This window comes from Peromyscus californicus, unplaced genomic scaffold, assembly GCF_007827085.1.
Source record: "Peromyscus californicus insignis strain IS unplaced genomic scaffold, ASM782708v3 Scaffold_18__1_contigs__length_77618521, whole genome shotgun sequence".
Classification (NCBI taxonomy): Eukaryota; Metazoa; Chordata; class Mammalia; order Rodentia; family Cricetidae; genus Peromyscus; species Peromyscus californicus.
In genome coordinates, this window is record NW_026294480.1 from 4901130 (window position 1) to 4928395 (window position 27266).

Genomic DNA, 27266 nt, shown 5'->3' on the forward strand with positions numbered 1-27266 from the left:
TAATTCTCTCACCTTAGTTCCACCCCATCTAGGTTCTCGTCCATCTATTTCTTTCCCATCTCAACTCCTCTCCCATCTCCTTCTTTCTCATCTTGCTCTTCCCCATCTGGCTCTTCCTCATCTTCCATCTTGTTCCTCTAGCACTCTCTTCTCACCCTTCAATCTAGTTCTTCCCCATCTCAGTACGTTCCTCTCCAGTTCTTACCCATCTAGCTCTCCCATTCTCTTTTCTCTCCTCCGTCTCATCCTCAAGTCCTCGCCCAATTCCTCTTCTAGGTTTCCTTATACCTCTTCATCCATCATCTCTCAGTTATTGAGTTAGAAAACCAAGCAACAGCAATCCTCTGGCCAAGCAAGGTCACCAGGCTTGAATTCTTACAGGGTCATGAAGGCAGACAAGAGTTTTCCTCAGGCAGTGACCATCAGGTTTTCTTTGACAACCCAAAGGGAAGTGGTAAAGGAGGAGGTCAACTGAGAGCTAATGATCGGTTAGTATATCAAAAAGGGAACTTATGTGCTCAATCTACATTCCTAGAAGTGGTTAGGTAAAAATGTTAGGAGTCTTTAATGTTAGTAAGGCTGTATAAGGAAGGAGGGTCTCAGCTTAAATGGAACAAGAAATAAAGCTATCTTTTATCCACTTGACCTAGGAGACAGGCGGTGTTTCCAATAGGGTGTTACCTTAGCTCAGGAGATCATTTGGCCTTGGATGCTTGATAGGCATTTTAGATAAATACACTGTTAGGAGTTCTTTGAACCACATATAGCATACAAAAAAAAAATCATTGTAGGAATCAGCTAATACAGATACAAAAGCTAAAATATCACCAAGACTTCTTTTTTGGTTTTTCAGACAGGGTTTCAGCAGTTCCGGTTTTTTAGTTTAGTAAAGAAAGGATGTTTAATTCTCTCTAGGTCATCGAATAATGTGGATAAATATTAAGTTTGGAGATGACTTGAAAAATAAAAAGTAGTAGTTAATTAATATTAATATTTAATCAATATTAATATCAATAAAATATATAATCAAAAGCCTATATAGATGGCAGGCTGAGAATTACTTTAACCATCTAATAAATATAGTTGTATATAGTTAGAATATCTCTGTCCTCATAAGGGAGCCGAGGAGTAACCTAAAAATCTACCATTAACTAGTATAGCATAATATGGTCAAATGTGTCTAAATACTATGATTCTGACTTATCAAAAGGAAATGGCTAGTTTGGAACATTGACTCCATCTATTAATCTCTGATTAGTGGTATTAATTTGGTTAAACTGTATTTTAAAGAGACATTGTTAGATAAAGAGTTACCTGAGTTAGTCATGAGCATCTGTGGGACCAAGGCTGCAGTTGAAGCTGACCTAATAATTTAAAATTGTAATCAAGTCAATATTAACCCATATAGCTATGAAAGGAATGTAATAACCTGTGTCAGGATATACATAACAAGACTTACATACAGAAAATTGTCAGAAGTACATGAGGAGAATGTCTGATAGTGTATACATTTCACGATCATGGGCAGAGTTTATACAATTAATAATAGAGCATTTTTAAGGGCAGTCCAGCCCCTGGGCTGGAGAGTTCAGTATGGAAAGGGGTAAGTGAGAAGGGGCTGTAGAAATCGTTCATGGTTACTTCCTGCTGAGATGGGAGCAAAGCTAAAGGTCCTTAGGGCTGGAATACAGTGGCAACCCAGGAAGCGCAGGCTGTTTCAGTCTCTGTGAGACATGTAGTGTAGTAGGATTTCCTGTCTCATGGGCTGGAGGGTGGGGCACAGGGCTGAGCCGGACAGCACCTCCATGTGGGCTGGAAGGCAGGATGCAGACCTGCAGCTAGCCAGCATGCCCATGGTCCAGAGAATGACAACCTGTAACTCTTTAAATGATTAGAAAGTCTGCTGGAAACAAATATATGTATTAATGGTAGAGCATGCAGTTAAGGAGGAAGCTTTTTCTCTTAGGTGTACCTATGGAATATTAAATACATGGTTTTAGCAGATGAGAGAAGGGGATATCAGCCCAGGGAGAGAGGGAAAGCCTCCCCCCAGAGGAAAAAAAATTGGAAGTGGGAGAAATAAACTGTAGTCAGGTTATATTTCCCCCAGTCCTTCTTGACTTGTGAGCATTGGTGAATTTTGATCTTCTGAAGCTTTTACGAACCTTCTTAAAAAGACAAAATCTTTAGACATATCAGCAATATGATAACAGTGGTGAATTTTGTCAGAGCAAAACTATGAATCCTCAGAGTCTCAACAAAACATCAGGGTAGCCAGAGAATGAAACCTGAAATGTGTCGTTTATATATATTTCAAATCTTTTTTATCATTTGATCAAAATTAATAAAAATACATTTAGGACAGAATTATTATTTCTAATCATATTCCTATAAGTTTTGATATCATTGGTGAACAGTTCATCAGAAGGATCTGGAACTGTATCAATTTATTCATAAACTCAAAGCCCAATATTTAAGAATCTAGAGGTAAATAACAGCCTGTAATCAGACTGGCAGCTTTAGAGCACCTTTGTGCTGCAGCTGCCTAGTATATGGTGTGACCAGGAGATCCAGCATTCATAAAGGGAGGTCAATATCCTGTGAAGACGTGTAAGCATATCCTCTCCCTGATGTTGTGAAAACATCAGGACCTTTTCAAACACCAATGAGAAGGTCATAGAGGCCTAGGTGAACTTTGTGGCTTGATCTGGGCCTAATAAGGAATGCTGTAGTGGAAGATATGAAAAGTTAAGCACCAATTCTTAAGAGCTCTTAAAGTATATGTAAAGTCTTTGTCCAGTTATGAACTCTAGGCCTTCCTAAAATTGAAAAGCAGTGGAATAAATGGTGTATTATTTCTTATTTCATAGCCATAAATAATAAGGACATAGGCCTCATGGGTGAGCTTCCATAGGGAGAGAATTTGTAATTGTTGGACACACATGAGAAAGTGCCAATATATCCTATAGACCTATCTGCCAATCTATAGACTCATAAGTTTTATAGTTTGATATAAATATAATATCACCTGTGCAATAAATGTATTGCAATATATATGTACATACATATATATATTATTATTCAATTGGGGGATGGTAAGGAAACTATAATTGACAGTTCTGAACATATATATATATATAAAATGAAGAACTCTGCCCAATAATTGAGTCCTGGATAAACAGAACTCACATTTCCTGCTCTGCATGTCAACTTTGACCTCCATCTTGTCAGGGTTAGAAGGCAAGCTAAAAGCAAAATGCTGACACTCTTTCGGGTGAGGAGGTACGGTGGAGAAGCAGTCTTGTAAGTCCGTGACAGTTATATTTTGAATTCTCGGGATGGCTGTGAGAGATGACGAGCCAGGCTGTGAAGCCCCCCTTGGCTCCAGTCAATTTTATTTCATTTCTTAAGGTCTTATAATAGTCTACCAACCTGATTTTTTTTCTAAACAACAAATATTGGGGTGACTCAAGGGCTGGTGGGAGGCTTTATATGCCCTATTTTTAAGCTTTTCCTCCGCCAGACAGGTAGCGGCTACAATTCTCTCAGCATTCAAAGTCCATTGTTTAACCCAGATAGGAGCATCAGATTTCCATGTAGTGGGGTCAGCAGTGAACAGTGGCCCCGAGGATAAATTTTGATGCCCTAGGCCATGTCTGTCGTTTATAATTTCTGGAATAATGGGCTCCATTATGCCTTGGGTTTGTTTACCCAAGTTCTTTGAAGTTTAAAACCCATCTATAGCATTAGAGCTGACGTCAGTCCGTAGCAGAGGTTAATGACACGCCCATTAGCTGCAGCATGTCTCTTCCCCATAGTGTGTTAAGTATGGAGGATGGCATACGGGCAGAATATGCCATAATTTCTTCTATCTGACCATCTTAATATTTTTGAGCTTCTGGCAGAAATATTAGCTTGACCTCAGCCTATAAGAGATGAAGGAATAATAGTTGCCTTGAGTACTTGGCCAATCTTTTCCTGAAATATAAGAAACGTCCATGCTCATGTCTAGCAAGCCAATTATTTTCTTCCCCTGTATTTTAAGTGTTTAGTTGGTCTGGAATATTTAATTTCTGAACCCAGAAAGCCATATCATTAGACTCCAAACCAGCAGCTCCCTTAGGTGCTACCCTGCATGAATCTGAATTGTTTTTGTAGGGGGTTGTACAATAATCTCAATTTTTCCAGTAAAGTCAGGATCAATCTTTCCTGGGACAATTTTTATACCTTATACAGCAGAGGTGCTACAGCCTATTATTACTCCCTTCTGGGGAGGTCCATGGACGCTTGTATTAAGGCATACATAAGTCCATTCTTAAAGCATATATATATAATCTCAGACCTCAATAAAAATTTTGTCCATAGATCTAACTTAAGCACACATCCTCAGTATCTCTAGGTTATTTACTGAGATTCATGTATCATTTATAACATATCTAGATATTTATATGTTATATTTATCTATCCAGTTATCTAATAACTGGCAATTCATATATTATAAGTTATTTTTTAACTTTCCTAAATATTCTTTATATCTATATAAACTTCCATACCCTTATAAAAAACTTTACATCCAAAAGCATCTATGTATTTAATTTGTCAGGAGACATAGGTGATTGATTTTTGAGAACAGCCAATGTAAAGTGGATTTCATTTAATAAAGGAACAGTAAAAGGTCATTTCAGAATCTGTTTGGTGAGCTATCTTTTATTTGAAATTGGATAGCAAGGCAAATTATCTTTAGACCTAGTAAATGGGGCTATAATCTAAATGATCTCAAAGTGTAGTTTGGACAAAACCCTGCCAATAAGAGGCATGGCATAGTTTAAAGTGGGAAGCTTAAACATTTTTAGAATGCCAAGGGTTAAATAAGGAATTTATTGTATTAATAGTCAACAAATTTAGCATAAATATAGTTTTGTATACATTAGAGAATTTGATCATTTTTAGGATGATCAAGCTTTAACTTATAGCCTAATAATTATCCTTAATAGCTTATAATTTACGTACAACTTATCCTTAAGAATGTACAGTTTAGGTTGGCCAATCAATCAATAAATTGTATTTCTCTATTATCTTTAATTAAAGTAAACGTATTCTTAACAATTTGTAAGTTAGTTGTCCTTATAAACTTAGAACTTAAGCTTTATACCTATCAAGGTTAGCCTTAAAAATAATAAGTTTGTACTGAAGTTATTTTAATATAGAAACAGGAGCTCTTATTCAAAAATATAGTATATAAGGAGAGTAACAATTTAATAAATCCTTTATGGTGTATCATGAATTAAGATAAGCACAGTTAAAAAAAAAAAACTAGAACGGAGGAGGATTTTTGTTGTTGTTGTTTTGTAGCAGCCGCAGCCAGTTTGTCCTTTCTGTATCAAACCAGATGGCTGCTGGGAATAGCAGGGTTTCGGGGGGACATAGGCTGAAGTGAACTGAGATGCAGACAGTTAGGTTCGGAGAGAAGAAGAAGGCGGGTGTTTAGGATTCCAGCCTCCAGTGGCTCCGGAAGTGTAAGAATCAGTAGGAGTTCACATTGTGGAAGGTGTCTCTTTGCACAGTCTGATATTAGCAGTTCTTAGACTTGGACCAAGATTTGTTGTAAGTAACTAAGAACGTCATAGGAATAGTGAACCCAGAAAGAGAAAGAGAGAGAAAAAGACACTTTTCAAATACAGCGATAGGAGAACTGGGAGTTGCCATTAGTTTTGATACCTGCTCTGGTGGGGCTATGAGGCTTGCATTGTTATTTAAATGAAGGCTGCTGGATGAGCTCCTAGTTAGGTGCAGGGCAGTTTTGAAGTTTTATGGCTCAAGTTAGCCCTTAGATTCCAGTGAGTCATAGCAAAAAAAAAAAAAAAATCTGTTTGTAGTAGGAGGCTGCGGCTTCAGAGGACATAGGTCAGTGACTCTCCTTCATCTTTCTATGCATTTCTTAGGGGGCTGTTTAGAATTAAGATAGTCTACTGCCTCCATATCTAGGCCTGTAGACTGACTGGAGCTGGCTGAAATGCCTCTTATCTCAAGCCTGTGTCCTGTAATTTCTATCTGAAGCTGTTTCTCTTCAGACTCATTTTAACTATTCTTAAGGGGGAGGGGAGTGTATTCATGGCTACTCACTGCTCCGAACAGGGCTGTGGGTGTCCCCTTCAGTGAGGACTCGTTGTAGCTGATACTCCAGAGGTCTCCAAAAATCGTACCTCCTGAAGAGTTGAGCCTCTAACTGGGCAACCCTCTGTGAAGCGATACCTCTCTCCCTGGATATGCTCCAAACCTTACTTCCTATCAGTCCCCCGAGTACCTAAACAGTTAAATCTGTTCGTGGCACCAGGTGACGGGACTATGGAGTCCTGCCCCTCCATAGTCCCCTCCCAGGGTCCGGGAAGAATCTACAACCAGCTGATAATTAATCTTTGAGGATAAGAAATGAATCTATGTACATGAAACTCCTTAGTCCATACACTTTATTATTCTGTGTCAGGTCTCTATCTACACAGCTTCTATTCTGCTCTCAAGCCTAGCTCCTTTCTTGCCTGATTTCTCACTACATTTATCTGCTGTCCCCTCTAGGTTCTATCTTAATTCCTTCATCTTAGTTCTGCCCCATCTCGATTCTCATTCATCTAGTTCCTTCCCATCTCAGCTCCTCTCCCATCTCATTTTTTCTCATCTTGTTCTTCCCCATCTGGCTCTTCCTCATCTTCCATCTTGTTCCTCTAGTACTCTCTCCTAGCCCTTCAATCTGGTTCTTCCCCATCTAGTCCATTCCTCTCCAGTTTTACCCATCTAGTTCTCCCATTCTCTCTTCTCTCCTCTGTCTTGTCCTCAAGTCCTCCCCCAATTCCTCTTCTCTGTTTCCTTATTGTTGGTTTAAAAATGACAAGCGGCACTGGTTACTGAGTGGAAAGGTCATGAGGCACCAGCCACGACAAAACCCAGTATCTGAGCTTTTTTCGGGGGTGGGGGGGAGACAACAGAACCAGGCCTGGGGAAGAAGCACGTGCAGAGAACAGAGAGAGAGGAGGAGTCTGTGTCTGGCTTTTTAAGATGCAGGTGGGTTTATGGAGCTACGCCATGCATGTGCAGATTGCATGACCATGCCGTGTGCATGTAATCACCAGCGCACACTGATGATGTAAGACACAAGACCCCTTGCTTAGCTCCTGAACTGCGCATGTGTGGTCATGCAGCTGGAGTGGGCGCAGAATCCTAACATTCCAGACTTTTTGCTTATTATAAAAAAGTAGGTGAGCAGGAATAGGGGCATCGTTTCTCCCAGAAAAACTGCTTCCAGCTGACTTGGTGGCCATTGGTTGACTCTTGGGGGGGCGGGTAGGGAAGGGACCTTCTGAGGTAGACAGGTGTCCTGGGATGGTGGGCTGTCGTCTGCTGCCTCGGAGCTGCTCATCTTTCTTGGCTTGGCATTCTGGCTGCTTTTGTGTCTGACAGGATGCTGGTGAGACAGAGAAAAGCTTAGAAGAAGAATTATAATTATTATTTTTACTTGTTCCTTTGGGGGTTCCCAGAGTGAGAGAGGGGTCCCAAGACCAGTAAAGTTTGGGTTTGGCACTTATCTTGAAGTAGCTCCGACCTGTAGGATGGGTTTAAGCTGGTTTCTGGAGCTTGGGAAAAAATTTGAACATATTAAGAAGCAGCCATGAGAGAAATTAAAGTCTTGGGCTGGTGATCATTGTAGTGTTTAGTACTCTGCTGGTTAATGTTAATATGAGAGAGAGAGAGAGAGAGAGAGAGAGAGAGAGAGAGAGAGAGAGAGAGAGAGACATGTTTTTAATTTTTACCTGATAAGCTTTATCAGAGACATATTATTTTAAGGCACCTGTTTCCTTTATTAGTTTAGCATCCAGGAGACACAGATGATCAATTGCTGAGAGCATTTAACAATAATGGGTGGCTATATTAAAGTCTGTTTTTGCAGAGCCCAGACACTTTTGGGTCTGGGGTGTAAATACCTTTTAACTGTTACTGTTCCTTACCTCCTGGGTATATCTGATGGTTCTTGAGCGATCTATGATGATCCTGTAACAATTAGCTTGAGTAGTTAATTAGAAGAGGGAACCTGGAAGAGAAAAGCCTGTGGGGTGAGACCTCATTCTTCTGGAATTGGGGACAAGGCAGTGGATCCTGATGTCCTCTGGAACCTGAGAGAGAGCAGGGCCCTGTCTGTGTCACTGCTGACCAGTCTGGAGTGAGGCACATGGAGGGAGCAAATGAAATGAAAGCTCCTACCTTAGCTGGAAAACCTTTTCCTATTAAGTAACCCTGAAAGTACAGTTAAGTCTGGTGAGGTATGTAGTAAGGCTGTCCCCCTACCCCAATAATAGGGAAATGAGAAGGAGATGTGGTACCCCAAAACTCCCTCAGGATTGATTAAATGGCTCAGTATCCAACAGGAAGGAAACGGCTCACCCCCATGCTGCATTCTGGGTTCCCTGTGAGCCCGTGGCCAAGCCTAGGAGGTCTGCTGGAGGTCTTAGTTTGATGTCCCCATGCCCTTGGGTGCATGAAGGCAGTCAGCTGACCAGTTATCTCTCTAGGTGGCACTTTAAACAAGACTCAGTTGATAGCCCAGCAGGGCACGCATTAGCCCAGTGGCCTTCTTTCCCGCACTTAAAACAGGGACCTGGCAGCTTTTGGGAAGCTGGTTGGATAGCATGTGCCAGCATTTGGCAGTTTTGTTCATGGCTTTCTCATCTCTCTCATGGCACACCTTAAATGCCACAGCTGAAACTTCCGCCTGTGGGGTCAGGAGCCTTGCTCTCCAGATGCTTAAATGTTAGCCCTAATCCCAGGGAGCTCTGGTAAACAAGAGACGGATTTTATTCCATGTCTTGAATTTTGTTGATAATTTGCTGACTTGAGGACAGCTTTAGGAAGACCCACCAGGAGGCAGGCTGTAAAGCAAACTTATTTGTATGCGTCCTAGCCTGCTTCCAGGATATCAAAAAGGGAATATATGTGCTCAATCTACATTCCTAGAAGTGGTTAGGTAAAAATGTTAGGAGTCTATAATGTTAGTAAGGCTGTATAAGAAAGGAGGGTCTCAGCTTAAATTGCACAAGAAATAAAGCTATCCACTTGACCTAGGAGACAGGCGTTGTTTCCAATAGGGTGTTACCTTAGTTCAGGAGATCATTTGGCCTTGGATGCTTGATAGGCATTTTAGATAAATACACTGTTAGGAGTTCTTTGAACCACACATAGCATACAAAAAAAAAAATCATTGTAGGAATCGGCTAATATATATACAAAAGCTAAAGTATCACCAAGACTTCTTAAGCCATGGCTTGACCTTCGGAAAGGTCGTAGTAGCTAGATTCCATTATGTTTTCCTGCGGTGTGCAGCCCTAGACTGCCTCATTGTCATGTGGAGATCACCGTTCAGTGCATTGCTGTGTGAGGAGAGAGGAAGCTGTGTGGATAGATATTTGTCCTGAAGCTAGTTACTGCCAGGAACAAGATGCTAACAAAAAATTTCCCCTAGCAGCAAAAGTGGTTAGTCTGAAAGTTTTGCCACCCCAAGCCACCACAGTCCGAGGAAGAGTCTCTCAAACATAGTGATGCACATCTGGGGGTAGAAGGGCATCACTGTGGAAATGCACAGCCTGCTGCAGACTGCCAGTCAAAGAGGCTGAGAGGCAAAGGGAAGGCTTAAGAGTAAAATGAAGGGGGATGTGCAAGCTATTTACAAAGATAACAAATTGGTATCTAGTCAGCGTTAACTGTTTCTGAGGCAGACCCCTTACGGACACCTTCTCCTAGAAGTTTCCGTGGCTGCTGGGTAAGGCTGTGGTTCTGGTAGAACCTGTGTGCTTGGTCCCACATGTATCCATGCATCCCCTCCCCCAGCTCTGCTGTTCCCACATGTATCCATGCATCCCCTCCCCCAGCTCTGCTGTTCCCACATGTACATGTGCATCCCCTCCCCCAGCTCTGCTGTTCCCACATGTACATGTGCATCCCCTCCCCCGGCTCTATTTACTTATTTATCTTAGGGAAGGCTTGGCAAAAGTGGCTCCATTTTAGCTCTGATAATGTCTCAGTTTTTATTCTCCTCGATGTGGCAAAATACAAGACGAAAGGGAGGAAGGGTTATCAGGGTTTGAGGGCGCAGCCCATCATGACAGGGAGGGTACGGTGGTGGTGGTGGTGGTGGTGGCGGTGGCAGCGGCGGCGGCAGCGTGAGGTGGCTGGCCACGCTGCATCCACAGTCATGACATGGAGAGAGATGAATGATGAAGCTCAGCTCGCGTTCTCTTTACTAAGCTCATGCATGACCTTAGCCCGTGGAAGGTGCCACCCATATTCAGGGTGCATCTTCCCACCTCAGCTGGAGTTGGAAGGGAAGGAGAGGACCAGAGCTGGGCTCCTAGGGTCTATCTGTCCCCTAGCCCTCCAGAGGTCTTGCATACCCAGGAACCCTCTTACAGACATATCCAGAGGCTCACTCCCGCCTCTTTCTTTCAGCAAATGGCACGCCTTTCATCTCTGTTACTCCACTTTCTGAGCAGTAGCCAAGCCACAGCCTAGATGCTTTCCTCTCTTAAAATTTCTTCCACCGACAAATTAGCCCACCTCCTTTGACTCCAGCCTCCTTCTAGTTCTCAGGACATGGGTAGAATGCTGCCCATCTTCACCGAGGTGTCACAAGTTCCTTCTAGTCCAGTTCCTGACAGACCAGTGTTCCCTTCTGAGACAGCATGAGACGAGTCTCCACTGTCCGTATTTCTTTTGGAATTATGATCTTCTGAACTCCCATCAGGATGGGCCATTAAGCCCTGCTTACATCATTCTACGACGTTTTTCACATGAAGTTCCAACTGCTCCACACGCCTGCTATAAACCAGTTCCACCTCAGAGGAACCTGGTGGTCACAGTGACCAGTTTGCCCCAGTGACAGGAATACCCTGGTTCCCATTTCAGCTGCTTATTTTTCTCATTGCTATAACAAAGGTCATGATTGGAGAGGACAGTCCGTTGTGTGAGGGAAGGCATTGTTGTGGTTGGGGCATGAGGTCATTGGTCATGTTGTGTCAGCAGTCAGGAGGCAGAGAGAGGTGAGTGTGTTTGTTTATTCTTCTGGCTTTTTCCCTTTTTTTAACAGCTGCTTTTATTATTATTTATTATTATTATTAAGAGATTTTCTATTCATTTTACATACCAACCACAGATTCCCCCATCCTCCCTCCTCCCACCCCCAGCCTTCCCCCCCAAACCACCCCCTATTCCCACCTCCTCCAAGGCAATGTCTTCCATGGGGAGTCAGCAGAGCCTGGTACATTCAGTTGAGACAGGTCCACTAGCTCCAGGAGTCCAATCGATGAGAGAGAGGAGGGATTCTATGAGCAAGGGACATCAAGACCGTGACGGGAAAAAGTACAGAGACAACTAGCCAAACTAGTGGAAACACATGAACTGTGGACCAACAGCCGAGGAGCTCCCATGGTACTGGACTAGTCCCTCCAGATAAGCGAGACAGTTGTTTAGCTTGAACTGTTTAGGGGGCCCCCAGGCAGTGTGATCGGGACCCGTCCCTAGTGCATGAACCAGCTTTTTGGAGCCCAGTGCCTATGCTGAGACACTTTGTGAAGCCCTGGTGCAAGGAGGCTCTCTCCTTTTATGGAATCCAGGACCTCAGGCCATGGGATGGTGCTGCCCACATTCAGAGTAGATCGTCTCACTCCAGTTAACCCATGCAGGCGTGACCAGAAGTCTGTCTCCTGGGTGCTTCTGGATCCCATCAAGTTGATAATCCAATTTTAGCCATCACAGATACATTTTTAAAGGCTTTATATGCTTCTTAAGTCCCACAAATTAAATTCATTGTGTATTTTGGATGCACACAAATGGTAGTTTTCTTCACATCTCAGCCTAGAGGAAAGCTAGTCTCTCAGAAGGGAAATGGGGTAAATAAATATGGGATCCTGACGATCTGATTTTCTTTGTAACTTTATTTAAAAGCTAAAACAAGTAAATCGTGTAAACGTCTAAAGACCAAAAGTTAATTACTGAGTCCATTATAGTTACCAGGATACAATAAACCTTGTCATGGCATTTGATATGTTTAGGGGAAAAATGATATGCCTGGTGGCAGAGTCAGGATGAAGAAACCCAGGAGCCTGCTCCAAAGGGTCTGTGTACTATGAGGGCATCCCATGGCTGGGCAATGAGTCAAAGGTTTGATGCTTTCCCAATGCACCTGCACTGATAACAGTTGCAACACTATTTGGCCTTCACATTTTTAGTATCTCAGAAAAATCAGACTTTTTGTATCAGAGTCATTTTTTTTTTAAGCAGAGTTTTGGCATTTTGCCTTTTCTGATTGAAAATAAAGCCGATGCTTTCCATGACAACCACATCTGAGAACCTCTCTCCTAACCTCTGTGCTGAAGCAGATATGAACATATTTTTAATAAAATCTCACACTCTGGTTCATACAAACAAGGAAACTCCTGAGGATTTGAAGAACTATCCCCCGGAAAGGAACCTCCTAGGTGCTGGGGTGCCAGCGAGAGCCATGGAGTTTCTAGCCCCTGGGGATGGAAGGGGAGGGGAGGAGTGGCCGAGCGGCAGAGGAGAACTGCCTGGGGAGCTGGAAGCAGGCTGACGGGCTGAAAGTCAGGGACATGCACTACAGAGCTGGAAAGGGAGGGGAGCAAAGGACCACAGCTAGGGTCCCAGATCTGTGCCTCAGGGGTAGGGTGTGGTGTAGCCAGTAACTATTTGCCTCTCCTTATGTGGAGAGAACACTATAAGTATTATATAATTTTGTTCTGTTTTGTTTTGTTTTTGTTTTTCAAGACAGGGTTTCTCTGTGTAGCTTTGCGCCTTTCCTGGATCTCACTCTGTAGACCAGATTGGCCTTGAACTCACAGAGATCCACCTGCCTCTGCCTCCCGAGTGCTGGGATTAAAGGTGTGCGCCACCACTGCCCAGCCTTATATATTTTTCTTCTGGAAAGGGGTGGTAAACATACCTGCACATGAGTTCCCCGGTGTCCGGGTCATAGGTCTGTTTTCTGTTCCTGTCATGATAAAAACACAGGTTGAGACCACAAGTGTTTGGGTAGAGTAGATGTCTATAAACGTGGTTAAGGAAACAGCCTATTGCTGTGGCTAGCACTGGTGTTTGTGGTGGTGTTGCCAGCCATGGCTCATACTCATGCTCACACCGATACAAGGATTGTGGTGTGCTGTTCAGTTGAGCATGGCTTTCTTAACTCCTGCCAGTGATTAACCATAATAATCTTGTTTATTCCTTAGGTTTTGCCTTGTGGTTAATTGGCATGGTGATAAATGTCCATTCAGACCACATCCTGAGGAATCTGAGAAAACCAGGGGAAACTGGATACAAAATACCCAGGGGTATGTACCGAGAAGGACTTTCCGCAAAGTCACTCTGCCTGTGGCCAACCTACCCTCAGGTCCCAGCTCTGCGAACTCACAGCACATTATTTAGTGACTGAAAGTTTTCAGTATGAGCCACAGTTAGGACTGTCCTCTTACAGAGGTCCATGTCTGGCTTCTGGGGAGAAATGGTTAAACAGTGTTTGTGCTTGGAGGCAGGATGAGGAGGACTCTCAGACCACAGCTCCAGTACTTAATGTTCAGCACTGTGATGGAATGGCTTCTTACATGGAATCTTCCCCTTGAAAACTATATAAAATTTGTATGGGGATTTTAAGAAAAACTTTTAAAAGTACGTTAGTGTGCTATGGTAGTTTAAATGTAATTGGCCCCCATAATCTCATAGGAAATGGCACTATTAGGAGGTGTGGCTTTGTTCGAGTGGGTGTGGCCTTGTTGGAGGAAGTGAGTCACTGTGGGGGCGGGCTTTGAGGTTTCCTATGCTCAGGATACCACTCAGTGTGACAGTCAGCTTTCTGTGGCCTACATGTCTGTAAGATGTAGGACTCTCAGTTACTCCTGAAGCACCACATCTGCCTGCTCCTCAACATGATGATAATGGATTGAACCTCTGAAACTGTAAGCAAGCCCCCTTAATTAAATGTTTTCCTTATAAGAGCTGCTGTGGTCATGGTGTCTCTCACAGCCATAGAAACCCTGACTAAGACATGAGCTTCCAGGAAAAGCCATCTTCGGGAGACAGTCTGAATGTGTGCTAGAGTTTCAAAGGGCACCGTGTGACAGTGTGTGACTGGTACCCCTCAGGCTCACCCAAATTCATGGCCCTCGGTAGATCTGAAAAACCTGAAGCTGTGGGTTATGCTCCATGTGGTCTTGTTATGGTGCAGCCACTGACCTGCAGCAAAGCCCCAGAGGCACCTGCCTTCAACCATAACCACAAAGCCCTCAGCGCAGCACCATGGCCAGAGGAAGAGCTGTGTGAAAGCGATGGGTCTCTTGAGGAACTGGAACACTGTGCTGCAGAGTTCCGAGGACTGGAGGACTGCATCGGAGCAGATCTGAAAGTAAAGATGGCACTGATGGACAAAGGAGTCAGTCACTGCGCACGCAGACAGTAGAAACCAGCAGAGCGCCTAAAAACAAAACAGCACCATAGGGGAACCTAAAACTTCGATGAAGAAAGCACATGAGGTTGATCAACAACAAAAATAAGATACACACACACACACACAGAAAGCAAAAAAGAAAACCACACCAAATTTCAAATTACTCCAACTCCCTAGAGACAGGAAGCTACAGAACCACGCTCCCGAAGTTACAGTCCAGTGATAGGCTGTTGTGTGACTTTTCCTGAGGAGATGTGAACAACTGTCTGTTCCCCAAGACAGGGCAGGGCACTGATAATGGACCAAAGAAAGGTTTCTACCTCAGTCTGGTTAAATGAACCAGTGAGTTGATTGGCTCTACCCAAGTCTGATTAAATGAACCAGTGAGTTGATTGGCTCTACCTCAGTCTGGTTAAATAAACCAGGGAGTTGATTGGCTCTACCTCAATCTGGTTAAATGAGCCAGGGAGTTGATTGGCTCTACCCCAGTCTGGTTAAATGAGCCAGGGAGTTGATTGGCATGGCTTACAGGAGCTTGGGTGACTCAGAGGCAACTGTGTCACCCAAGGCCACCCCAGCCTGGGTGGTGACTCACAACAGCTGCATTGCTTGACTTCCCCTGTCTGACTTGCTCACTGGCAGCTTGATGGGTCCTCCCCTGCAATGACTCAGTTTCATGTGCGCAAATGTTTCGATTTGAAGGAAATAGCAACACGGTACAGATGCAGTGGAGGACAAGTTCTGAGGGATGGAAGAGATGCCGCTGAGGTCCAGTGCTGGTGAGCAGTACACTGTGACTCTCTGCAGGAGCCATGTCCTGGAGAGTCCAGTGGTCCTTCCCCTGCCTCATGCCTCCATCCACATCTGCATGATAAACACCTGATTCCAGATGTGGGGGACAAAGCATCAGACAGACCCAGAGAAGGGAAGGATACATGAAATGCCCAAGCCATGGAAGTGACAGGTTTGAGAAACACCACATCTAAGACATAGCACTCTGACCAGAAGAGGGTGGATTTGTTTTGTCTTGCAATTGAGAGGTTACCGGAAATTTCATGGCTAGAACGCTGCTTGGGCAGGATCAGGAAGCTAGAGCAGAAATTCTCTAAAGGCCCTCCCACCTCAACAGCCTGCTTTCTCCACGAAGGCCACACTCCCTAAACGTTCTACAAACTCTCAAAACAGTGCCAGGAACTGGGGACCAAATGTCCAAAAATCATGAATCTATGGGGACAGTTCATAGTCACTGACTCTCATAATATCCATAGAGGGCGGGACCCCAGAGGAGGGTCCCGCCCAGCCAGAGTGGTCACACCGACGCCCAGAGGGGCATCGTGTACAGCAGCAGCTTGTCCAGCTCACGGCAGCAGAGATGCCAGCAAAGCGTCTGTCCTTTTCCCCTTTTCTTCTTCTTCATTCCAGGTTCTCACTGTGTATCCACGGCCGGCCTGGAACTCGCTGTGTAGACCGGGCTGGCCTCGAGCTCTGTCCTCTGCTGCCCTGTACTATCACAGCCAGCTGCTTTTGTTTCTTGGTGTCAGTTGCATGTTTGTGTCCCAACCCAACACGTGGAAACCCGAATAACCAGGAAGAGAAAGTCAGGACACCTCTGCCAGCACGCCGCAGGGGGAAGATGGCTGCAGAACCTGTCTGAACAGGCATGCCTCTCCCTGGGTGAAGGAAATTGCAGCTGAAACCCCTGCAGTGCGGTTTGTCCATGGAGACATAAATGAAACAGCTGCAACCTCAGTGCCCATTGGCTGGATGCCCGCAGAGCACTGCCAGCTCCAAGCCTGGTTCCCTGCCCGCTCCAGCCGGAGCAGCCCTCATCCTGCTGTGAGGAGGGACCAGCTCCTTGTCTGAAGCAGCGTGTCCCCACTGTACAAAGTCTTTCTCTGTCCGGCCGGCCAGCTCCCAAATAATGACACGGAGACTTCTTAGTAATTATGAGAGCTCAGCCTACAGCTTAGGCTTCTTTCTAACTAGCTCAATTAAATCAACCCATTTATATTAATCTGCGTTCTATCATGTGGTGTTACCTCTCTTCCGTCTTGCACCTCCTATTTCCTCTCCATGTCTCTTGGCATCTCCTGTGTGCCTAGATTCTCCTCCTCTTCCTTTCTCTCCCTGGAAATCCCACCTATACCTCCTGCCTAGCTACTGGCTATGCAGCTTTTTATTGTACCAATCACAGCAAAAACATCTTCACACAGTGTACAAATATCCCACATTTACCCCTTTTTGTCTAAATAAGAAAGAAGTGTTTTAACTCTAACATTGTAAAACTATATACAATAAGAACAGTTACCAGGTAAGAATTACATTCATACTGTCTAGTCCATTTGTATTTGGCAAATTCAGAGAAAGTACTGTACTATCTGTTCTATCTTAGTGAGTCCAAAGTTTTGTACCTAATTCACTTTCTATCCTAACTTGTATTACCAACCCAAAACTCTCATTCTAGATCTCAAAACATTTTTTTTAGATAAACAATTTAAGCTTCTATGTCTCTCAACCTTATACACTTTATACCTCTTATGAAATTTTCTTTTCTGAATTTGGTAACAAGGAAAACTATAACTATATTATCTTCAGCTCCATCAGCTATATTATCTTCATCTCCATCAGAGACCCGAGAAGGATATAATATTACCTGAGTAAATAGAAAGTACAGAGCAAACAACTTCCAAAACTATAGAAATGGTAGAAACAGCTGGGCAAAGAAACTGCCCTTGCCTCGACTGCTGACAGTGTGCTGTCCAAACTGGACAAACAGGACAGAAAGAAGATGACTGACAAACTTTGCCAAGACAAGGTAGGACAGTCCTTCAAAATTCATGCTTTACAGAAAAGTCTGTCAGATATTCTAAGCCTGTAGGCCAAAGATGGATGGCTCCAACATTGAAGAGGAACCTTGGGTGATTGTCCAGGCAGCCAGCTGTTTCTGTCATTTCTACAGTTTTGGAACTTGTTTGCTCTGTACTTCCTATTTACTCAGGTAATATTATATCCTTCTTGGGTCTCTGATGGAACTGAAGATAATATAGCTGATGGAGTTGAAGATAATATAGTTATAGCTATAGTTTTCTGCACAGGTGCAGCGTTCCCTGACCTCAAGACAAACCTTCAACAGTTATGCCAGCCTCTGCGTCTCTCTCTGGCTTAACACATGGTGCTGGTGCATGACCCTGGTGCGTGACACTGGCGGCTGGCTCCAGCCTGCAGGTAGTGGCCAGGAGCCGTGTCTCTGTATGCTTGTATGTCTTTGTGCAGCTATCAGGAAACCAAGTCTCTTAGGCTCCATTTCGTCCTCTCTTTTCATTTCCATCCTTTATGTCCTTCTATGGGAGCTGCTGGTTGTTTTGTTGTCCTTGGTGTGCATCTTAACTTCAAGGGTTAGAAATGATGAACTTTAGAGATGTCCTGCCTAGCCTCAAGGCTTCTACCTTGCCTTTTCTACAAAGCACTGGTCCACCTGAGGACTGCAGAACTAGGAATCCACATCCAGCTCCTTGCCCAGAACTTTGCTTAGCATTCTCAGGCCCTATGTTTGGATAGTCGAGCTTCCATGTTGGACACCATATGTAGCAAGTCTTTTCTGTCCCACCAGCCAGCTCCCAAATAATGACACAGAGACTTCTTATTAATTATGAAAACTCAGCCTACAGCTTAGGCTTGTTCCTCACTAGCTCTTACAACTTAAATTAACCCATTTATATTAATCTGCATTCTATCACATGCCATTACCTCTCTTCTTGCCTCTCTGTCTCTCCTGGCATCTCCTGTGAGCCTAGATTCTCCTCTTCTTCCTTTCTCTCTCCAGAAATCCCACCTATGCTCCCTGCCTAGCAATATTGGCCATTCAGCTTTTTACTATACTACACCAATCACAGCAAATACATCTTCACATAGAGTACAAATATCCCACAACACTCCACGCTGGTCTTAGAACAAGCTAAGCAGAGAAGCAAAGGCTGGTGTTTCCCAGACAACAGCAGATGCCAGCAGCGCAGAAAAGGCAAGGTAGAAGCCTTGAGGCTAGGCAGGACATCTCTAAAGTTCATCATTTCTAACCCTTGAAGTTAAGATGCACACCAAGGACAACAAAACAACCAGCAGCTCCCACAGAAGGACATAAAGGATGGAAATGAAAAGAGAGGACGAAATGGAGCCTAAGAGACTTGGTTTCCTGATAGCTGCACAAAGAAAAGTGGGGACTGGGGGGGCCTGTTGGAGGACACAGAACACACCCTGAAAACTAAGATGATAGCCTTAGCGGAGAAGCCCAAGCCTCAAGCCTGCCTTTCAGAAGCCCTCACCACACACCCGGGGAAGCGGACAGAAAGCCATCAGCTGCACCTGGAGAATCCTGTGCTTATTGGCTTTACCCTAGCATTCCTTGCATATACTCTCTCAGTGGTTTGGGGTGGGGGCAGCACACGGGAGATGTGGCCACCAAGGTGCTGTGGCAGCTCTTGAGTTTTAAACTGACCAACTTCCTGCAGGCTCTGAGTTTCAAGAGGCTTTTCCAACGTGATGCTTGACATGGCCACATTTTCTCATGCCTGGTGGTGTCTGTGCTTAAAGATTGAGTCACACCCTGCAGAGTCATTTACCAGAGCTGAGAGTTATTCTGGTGTTGCCGGCCAAGGCCAAATGAGTTTACTTGTCGGGTCAGTGCAGAGTCAGGCCTAGATGTAGAGGTGTGATCCCAGCTTGTCCGCACACGTAGATGCAGAGAAGGCGCCCAGGCCACACAACCCAGGTGGGGATAAAGGGCAAGTGCTGTGGGCTGTAGGTGACAGTGACAACCCACTGCTTTTTGCTGTCGTTGTTCAGTTAAAATATTTTTAAAAAACACATACATGCTTGATTGGCTGATTAGCAGGTCCCAGGGGTCCTCCTGTCTCCATCTCTCCCAAACTGAGATTACAAGTGTGTGCTCCCATGCCTGGCTTTGCATGTGGGTGGTGGGGATTGAAGCCAAGTTCTGTGCTTACAGGGCAAGTGACTGTGCCATCTGACCTGCTTTATAAAATTAGTATGCACTAATGCATTGGGCAATGCATTCATTTGTGACATTTTACACACACTTGACATGCGCATGTCCTTATGCTGCCTGATTTAAAGGAACAACACCTAGCAGAGGGGTGTCTGGGATTCTTAGCTAGTCATGTGCTCACCAGCCCCTGCCCTCACACCTATTTGCTTCTACCAGATAATGAACTCTCTACACTGGACACTTAAGAGAAAGGCCCCTTAGTGTCCTGTTGCGGCCTCCACCCCGGGTTGGAGTAGTGTGGCATTTGAAGGGAGGCTGCAGAGGTGCCCACTTTGAGGATTCAGGGATTTTTTTTCTCGTTTTTCATTATTATTAATTATTATTATCATTGTGTGGGTATGTATACATGTGTGAGGGGCACACATATGCTACACCACATGTGTGGAGCTCAGAGGACAACTCATGGGAGTCAGTTCTCCACTGCCATCCTGTGGGTTCTGGGGGTTGAACTCAGATCATCAAGCTTGGCAGCACTTGGCCACACTCCCAAACTCTGGCCCTTCCTTGCACGCTGGTCCCAACCCCGAGGCTCCAGCCTCTCCCCTAGACATTACCTATACCCTGAGTCCCTCATCATTTCCTAAGACTCTCTTTTTCAAGACAGGATCTCATGTATCCTGTGCTGAGATAACAGTCATGTGCAGCCATGTCTGGCTTCTTTTCCTAAGTGGGAAAGTGAGACAGTGTCATCCCAAGGAAGTGTCTGAAGCAGCAAATTATCCTTCACAACCCCTGGACTCTGGCTGCACATGCATGAAGACAGGAATTCTTAGAAGCACAGAACCTGAGCAACGTGCGTATGTACACACACACACACACACACACACACACACACGCACGCACGCACACCCTACACACACACACACACGCACGCACGCACGCACGCACGCACACCCTACACTAAAAACCCTAGAATTTGGAACTGACTTTTAAGCATATGTTGGATCACTTACCCTCTTCTCTTTCTCCCTCCCTCTCCCTCAGTGCTGTGTCCTTACACAGCTCCAGAGGACTGGGCTCTCTTGTGGTAAAACTGCAGCCCTCTGGACGCTCATTGTGTTTATTGTATACAGTTGAACTGAGAGCCGAGGTTATTGAGAGCATAGGGCTGATGAGGAGCTGGGGAGTATGGTGGATGACTGGATCGAGGAGGGAGGGTTAGCTCGTCTTGATGGGAGGTCTCTCTAAGGGAGCAGTTTTTAGGCCATGAACATCTGTGGGGAGAAAGCTATGGCAACTATTTTCTGAACACACTGTCAGTGACCATGCATGGACCAGAGGAAGGCTTTGCACTCCCATAGGACTGACACCCCATTCCTTGACTTGACCATGCCCATGTCAATACACACATTCATTCAGGACTTCACTCTCAGGACTTCCTCAGCTCCCTACACCTTGGACAAAGAGTCAGAAGCCCTGCTGTGCTGTGACCTTGTAGCTACAAGATAAGTGTATAGTCCTACCCAGTACCTTGCTTCTAGGTACATAGACCAGGCTTGGCTACACCATATGATGCGGAACCTCCTCTCCAGGCCTGCAAGCCTGTGGAAGTCAGAGGGCTTTCCTTCAGGCCTCTATTATGCTATGCATGGCAGCGGTTTCTCTAATGGTCTCCCACTTTAAAGACCAGTCATGGTTATGGTTCCCTTCCTCTGTCTCCCCACGGTCACTAGGCATTCTCTCCTAATACTCATCCTGAAGGGTAATCCCATGTGTACTCCTCTCCTGAGCCTGAGGCATCTGACCTGAATTCTCTTACTACTGTTCCTTCTTTTCTGAGAAGTATGCCACCTCAGCTCCCCCAGGGGTCTCGTGCACTTTGGTTGCCCAACCAGAGCTGTTTTCTGGCATTGGTATCATGATCACCTTTTAAAACAAGTTCCACCCACCGCAGACTCTCATCCCACTTATCACAGTTACAGAGTCTCAAGCGCGTGCACACACACATACACACACACACACACACACACACACACACACACACACACACACACACACACGCCATGCTAAGCCAGCTCCTGATTAGCTATTACTCTGCACTCACATGGCGGCTTTTGTCTTCCCTATAACTGCATGCTTGTCTGCAGAGAAGCAGAGCGTGGTGGGTACAGGGGTCCTGCCCCTTCTGTGGTTGTGGTTGGAGGAGACTTGGAGCGAGGAGGCTGTCCCAACTGTTAACCAGAGCCTCTTAATTTCATAAACCTCTCCATCTTGGTTGAGTTGCGATGGTTCCAGTAACTACAGTAATTGGGCTTCTAGAAGTAAATTAACTTGTGTCTTTAGATCTTGCGGCCTGCCCCATGAACTCCCCAGTATGCAGTAATGGCCAACCAGGAGAGCTGGTTTTTGATCACCCTTCTCTGACTCACTACTCACCAGGCCCAAAGGGGAAACTTCAACTTTCTTCCCTGCCCTCCACTTTTGCCCTATATGACTGAAGGAAGGAAAGAAATGAACAGGAAGGAAAGGACGCAACTGCTCCTCGGTCTGGTGGAGGAGAAACTGTATTGCAGATGTGTGGGAGAGCATAGCCAGAGGCAGGGACACCCGGGAGAGTCCAGAGTGGGCATGGCCAGGCTGAGCTGGGCCATGTGGGGAGGGAGGAGGGGAAGGGAGGGGGGAGTGCAGGGGCACCAGGTGCAGCAGCCTGGTGGTCAGGAGGTACCAGAAGGACAGGTAACCAAAATGGCTGGATTATATAGGGAAGGACAGCCCAGCCCCTGGGCTTAGAGAGTTCAGGGTAGGGAGTGGGGTATACAATCCAGAAGGACCTGTAACAGGTAGAGGCTGAGGGATGCTGGAAGAACCTGGGGGCCAAGTCCACTTTGATGAGTTAAATGGGCACCTCAGCCATTTGTACCCGGTTTGAAACTTAAAAATTACAAACCCCCATTTGTAAGTAGACGGTGAGCTCTTTGATTCTTACAGATCCTTCTCTGGGTCCCCCTCCCCGCAACAAAGGCCTGTACTGTCTGAGTCTTTCATCCCTTGTCTGTCTGTCTGTCTGTCCTCACTGACCTGCCACCTGGGGCCCCCTGCTCCTCCTTCTCCCATTCCTGTCTCCAGCCCCTCAGCTCCTCCCCTGAGTGCTCTGGATGGGTCCTCTTCCCCTGAGCGCCTCATATCCAGCCCAGCTGACTTCACTTTGGCTGAATTTGAATTTCTTTCCTTTCTCCAAAATCTTCTTTTCTCACTGTCCTGCAGGTGGGCTCCCCAGAAACCGTGGTGCCCCCTGGAGAGTTTCTCCAGACGGAACCGCTGGTCTCCCCGAGTGGGGCAGTGGAGTGGCCTCTGAGCTGTCGGTGGGGGGACACATCTTCCTTTTCTCTTGGGAAGACTCTTTCTCACCACTCCTTATAGCCACTGCCGCACAGTTCTCTAACTCCGGGATACGTTTTGGCATGTTTCCTCAAAATCTTCCTACTATAGCAGAGCCTGGCTGAGGTGTCTGATGGCTGCCACTGGCCAGAGGGTCATTTTGCATGTACAAAAGGACCTTATGTTTGCTGGCCTTACATCAACACACCAGAATGTCATCTAAAGTCTGTCCTTCATTCAGGCCTCTCTCTCTCCCTGCCCCAGCCAGGATCTCTGCTCATCCTCCTCTGCCTCTCCGGTTCTCCTCCACAAAACCCTCCTGGCAGTCTCCCAGACCTGACCCCCTCCAAAAACTGCCGTCTCTCCTAAGGTATGCTGCTTTCCAAAGTCAGCTACTAAAATTTACTACAGAAAAGGGTTGTTTCCAAATCCCACTGGCAGAGGACAGCAGTGGCCTGGAGTGACCTTCTTAGCAAAGCCTGTCTCAACCAGACTCCGGGCTGGCTGTGATCAGCTCCTATAGTCTCTTTTGTGACCTCTGCCTCCTGCTCTGACAGCTTCCCTGCCAAACCTTCCTGATTCTTCTTTCTGCTTCCCACTCCTTCCCCTGGTGCCCAGCCCAAACCTGGAGCCACCATTCCCCTCCATACGGTTGTCTGGCTCAGAGCCTGACTCCAGCACTGTTGCTGGAAAGCTCACCTCCGCGCCCCCCCCCCCACTCCCCACCCTGTGTATATCCTGTGTAGGAAGTAAAAGTTTGCAAATTTCTCTCCTCTAAGTAAAGGCCTGTATTGTCTTTAGTCCCTTGTCCCTGGCCTGTCATTCCATCTCATTGACCTTCTTGTTAACATTCTGCGAAGGGCTTTTCCCAACTATTGAGTGTATGCTCTGCAAATTGTCACCTTTCTGCTTTTCTCTCTTTCCATCTAGGAGGCTTGTTTGAATACGTATCTGCAGCCAACTACTTCGGGGAGATCATGGAGTGGTGTGGCTTTGCGCTGGCCAGCTGGTCCCTCCAGGCCACAGTGTTTGCTCTGTTCACATTCAGCACATTGTTCACCAGGGCGAGGCAGCATCACCAGTAAGTTTTAAAAACGCATCTTTGCATCCTCAGTTTGCTCTCAGACGTCAGCATAGCCATTTCCAGGCTAGACTTTCATAATGCTAACATTAATTTGAGTTGCTAATCCCTCTGCTTCAAGGACAGAGCTGAAGGAGCAGGCCCTGCCGCTTTGGGGGTCCTCCCTTGTGCTGGCTGGTCGGTGTCTTCACCTGAAGAGGGAGTGACAGAAGTCGATCGGAGCCGGGGACTGTGCCTTTGTCACTGTTCTGTCACAACACTTAGGAAAGAAAGTATCTAACTGGGAACTGGCTTGCAGTTCCGGAGGCTTAGTCCATGATCATCCTGGTTGAGAGTACGGTGGCATGCAAGCAGTGGAGAGCCACATCCTGATCTGTAGCAGAGGGGGGAGGGGTGGCTGGACTTGGCATGGGCTCTGGAAACCTCAAAGCCCACCCCCACTTCCTCTAACAAGGTCACACACACCTCCCAATCCTTTCAAATACTGCTATTCCCTGGTGACTGAGCACTCAAGTATATGAGCCTATGGGACGAAATCATTCTTATTCAAAATAACCACCACAACCTGAAAACCCCCAGAGCTGCTGAGAAAGACAGAGAGGTATAAAGAAACAAGGGCAGGTACCCGGAACAAAGGTTTATAAAATAGACTTACATTATCAAGTGGCCGGAAAAAAACAGGGTAAAGAGGGAACTGCTCGCTGGGCGCATGCCTTTAATCCCAGCATTCTGGAGGCAGAGACAAGCAGATCTCTGTGAGTTTGAGGCCACCCTTGTCTACAGAGCGAGATCCAGGACAGGCACCAAAACTACACGGAGAAACCCTGTCTTGAAAAAACAAAAACAAAAAAAGGGGGAACTGCTCGTTGTCTATGGGATTTCCAGGTCCATTGACCTAGCTGCAGAGAGGAAAACTAACAACTTTGTCCTGTTGGGATGGGAGAAACCTAGGTTGGAAGCCTGTTAAATGGATTCTGGCTGAGTATTTTATAGGGCTTTCCCTTTCTCCTAGTGATAGGTCAGATACCTGCCCCCGCGCCTCACAGTGTGTTCTGGGGACAAGTTGTCGTGTTCACTTTCCTAATCTACTCACGTCCCTCTAACTCTCCTGCACTCCCCCATCTCGGAGATCCACACCTACTTCTGTCAGGGCAATGACTGCTGTAGCGGCTTCATGCTAAGAAGGGGCAGAGTCTACCCATGGTGCAGGTCTAGAAGAGGAAGAACTCTTATGAGGTGACTCCTGGGGCTGGTCCTTGTGGCTTTGATAAAATTCTGGCAGGCAGTGTGTCTTGGGCTCTTTCTGCAGAACCATCTCTAGAAGCAAAGGGCCAGGTGGAGTGGAGAGAAGACTGTTGGAGACCACTTTAGTATCACCCAGAGTAGGCCAGCAGTTACCCGAAATGTCCCCACATCCAAGGCCGGTCTTGAGAGTGATGAACCCCGGATCTACTTTCAAGCATGTTGGTAGCTATAGGAGTGGCTAGAACCACAGGGAGAGATGCCTCAGAGAGAGAGAAGAAATTTAACCACTGTTCGATTATTGGGTTAAAATAGCAGTGGACCTGTCTCTCTTGGCTTCAGTAGATGTTGAAATGTTGAATTGAGCCCAGTTGTCCAGGGAGTATGATGCCCTAAAACTCCAAAGAAAGCATGCCAGTCACAGCCATACCCCAAGCTGTCCCTTCCTGCTGGGTGTTTAGGATCAAACCTGTGACCAGAACCAGCCTCTTCTACCTTTTAGTATCAAGGCCACTTAAGGGTCTGGTTCTCGAGGATGACTTGGCTTCAGAAGAGCCTCTACCCCTTTTTCCTTTTATCGCTTATTCCATCTATATGAAGGTGAGTCGAAATCAAAGGCCCTCCTTCGCTGTGGCTTCACTCGGAAGCATGGAGGGGATGTCTCCTCTGGGTAGATCCTCCTCTTTGTAGACCAGACACTGGTTAGAGTTTACTGGGTGGGGTCTCCAGGTAACTCTCCACAGTTTCACGATGTTCTGGGAGATGCCTCATGGTCCCCCGGGACCCACTTGACCTTGGAGGATGAGGGGAGAAAAAGTCCCCTTCTAGTCTCAGCATGGTTGTTGAACACCCAGAAGATCAATATACCAGTTTGATATTGTGTAATATTAGATAAAACCAAATACTTCAATAAATTTTGATTTCTTGAGCCTGTCCTTGTAATTGTTATGAAGTGTGGACCCCATTGATTTGAGCGGAGGTTTGACGTCAGTGTGGTGAACTTTGACCTTTTGCATATCGTGCGGTCCTGGTAGGGTGACTATTGCTGTGATGAAACACCATGAAGGAACTCTTGGAACCAGTTTGCCTGCCTAAAGGGAGCTGGGGGCGAGGAGATGGAGAGATCCTGGGTCAGAGTCACCTCTTCACTGCTTGAGTTCCCTTGTCCACCTGAACGGCAATGTCCAGTCTGTGAGCAGGGAGCAGCTAGTTCCATCTAGTCCGTCCCCAGGAGAAGTCATCCGCAGGATTTCCACACCTCACCCACGGCTCAGTGCTCTGTCATCCCCCAGTTTCCTCCCTTAGTAAACCGCGCCAGCTCTTGAGCTGAGAGCCAAGAGCCACATTTGCCGCGTCTGTTCAGCAGCTGCCCCACTCCACTTCACCTAGGTTCACAAAGCCAGACAGAGCCAGGTTCAGAAGGAGGCAGAGAGATGCCCACTCATTAGCCCATTCACCTACTAGATGCGCTAGGGAACCAAGATTTAGCTGCCTCATTTTGGGACCCATCCACCGACCAACTCAGAAACAATTCTTGTCATCTTAATTCCAAGAGGGAAGAACCAGGGCGCAGTTACAACCAGATCACAGCAAAACAAAAGCCCAACAGTATAAATAGCTCATTACCCAGTATCTGGGATTCACTCACACTCTCCTGGGCTCTAAAGGGCTCAGACGGCTCTGCCTCACTGACTCTGCTCTCCACAACACACATCGTTCATCCCATTGACTGAGGCCAGCTTTGCTGTACAGCTGCTGCTGTCCTTGGTGGTCACCTACAGCCCTGAGGCTTCCTGCAGCCTTATGCCACCAACAGCAGTACCCTGTGGGAGACTTCCACACTACCAGTGTCAGCAACCAGCATGACTTTCAGCTTTGGCCTCCGTGGGACTGTCGCTTCTGTGTTTGGACACACTCACAGAAGAGTCACCGCAGTGACACTGGTCTCTTATTAACCACAGGTCACTTGGATTCTGTGCCATTGGAACCCAAATACCTACTGTCCTTACTCCCAGTGGAGGTGGGGGCTCACCTGGGTTTCCACCACACTAGTCATGGTTGGGGTGGCC

At 46.0% G+C, this 27266-nt stretch overlaps 1 protein-coding gene across 7 annotated transcripts in view; it reads left to right on the plus strand.

Moving 5' to 3' along the window:
- The window catches only part of Srd5a1 (steroid 5 alpha-reductase 1), a 55806-nt gene that overhangs the window by 21021 nt on the left and 7519 nt on the right, over nt 1-27266 (plus strand). For 4 of the 7 annotated variants that reach the window (XR_008219420.1, XR_008219421.1, XM_052742932.1 and 1 more), the window contains exons 3-4: nt 13284-13385; nt 23805-23955. Coding sequence is in view for 5 of the 7 variants with exons in the window: in XM_052742932.1 (XP_052598892.1) it covers nt 13284-13385; nt 23805-23955 (253 nt within the window). In the remaining 2 variants the exon portion in view is untranslated. Of the gene's footprint in view, nt 1-13283; nt 13386-15916; nt 17739-23804; nt 23956-24076; nt 26126-27266 lie in introns of those variants that run through there. The other 3 variants (XM_052742931.1, XM_052742934.1, XM_052742933.1) reach the window with 2 other exon arrangements.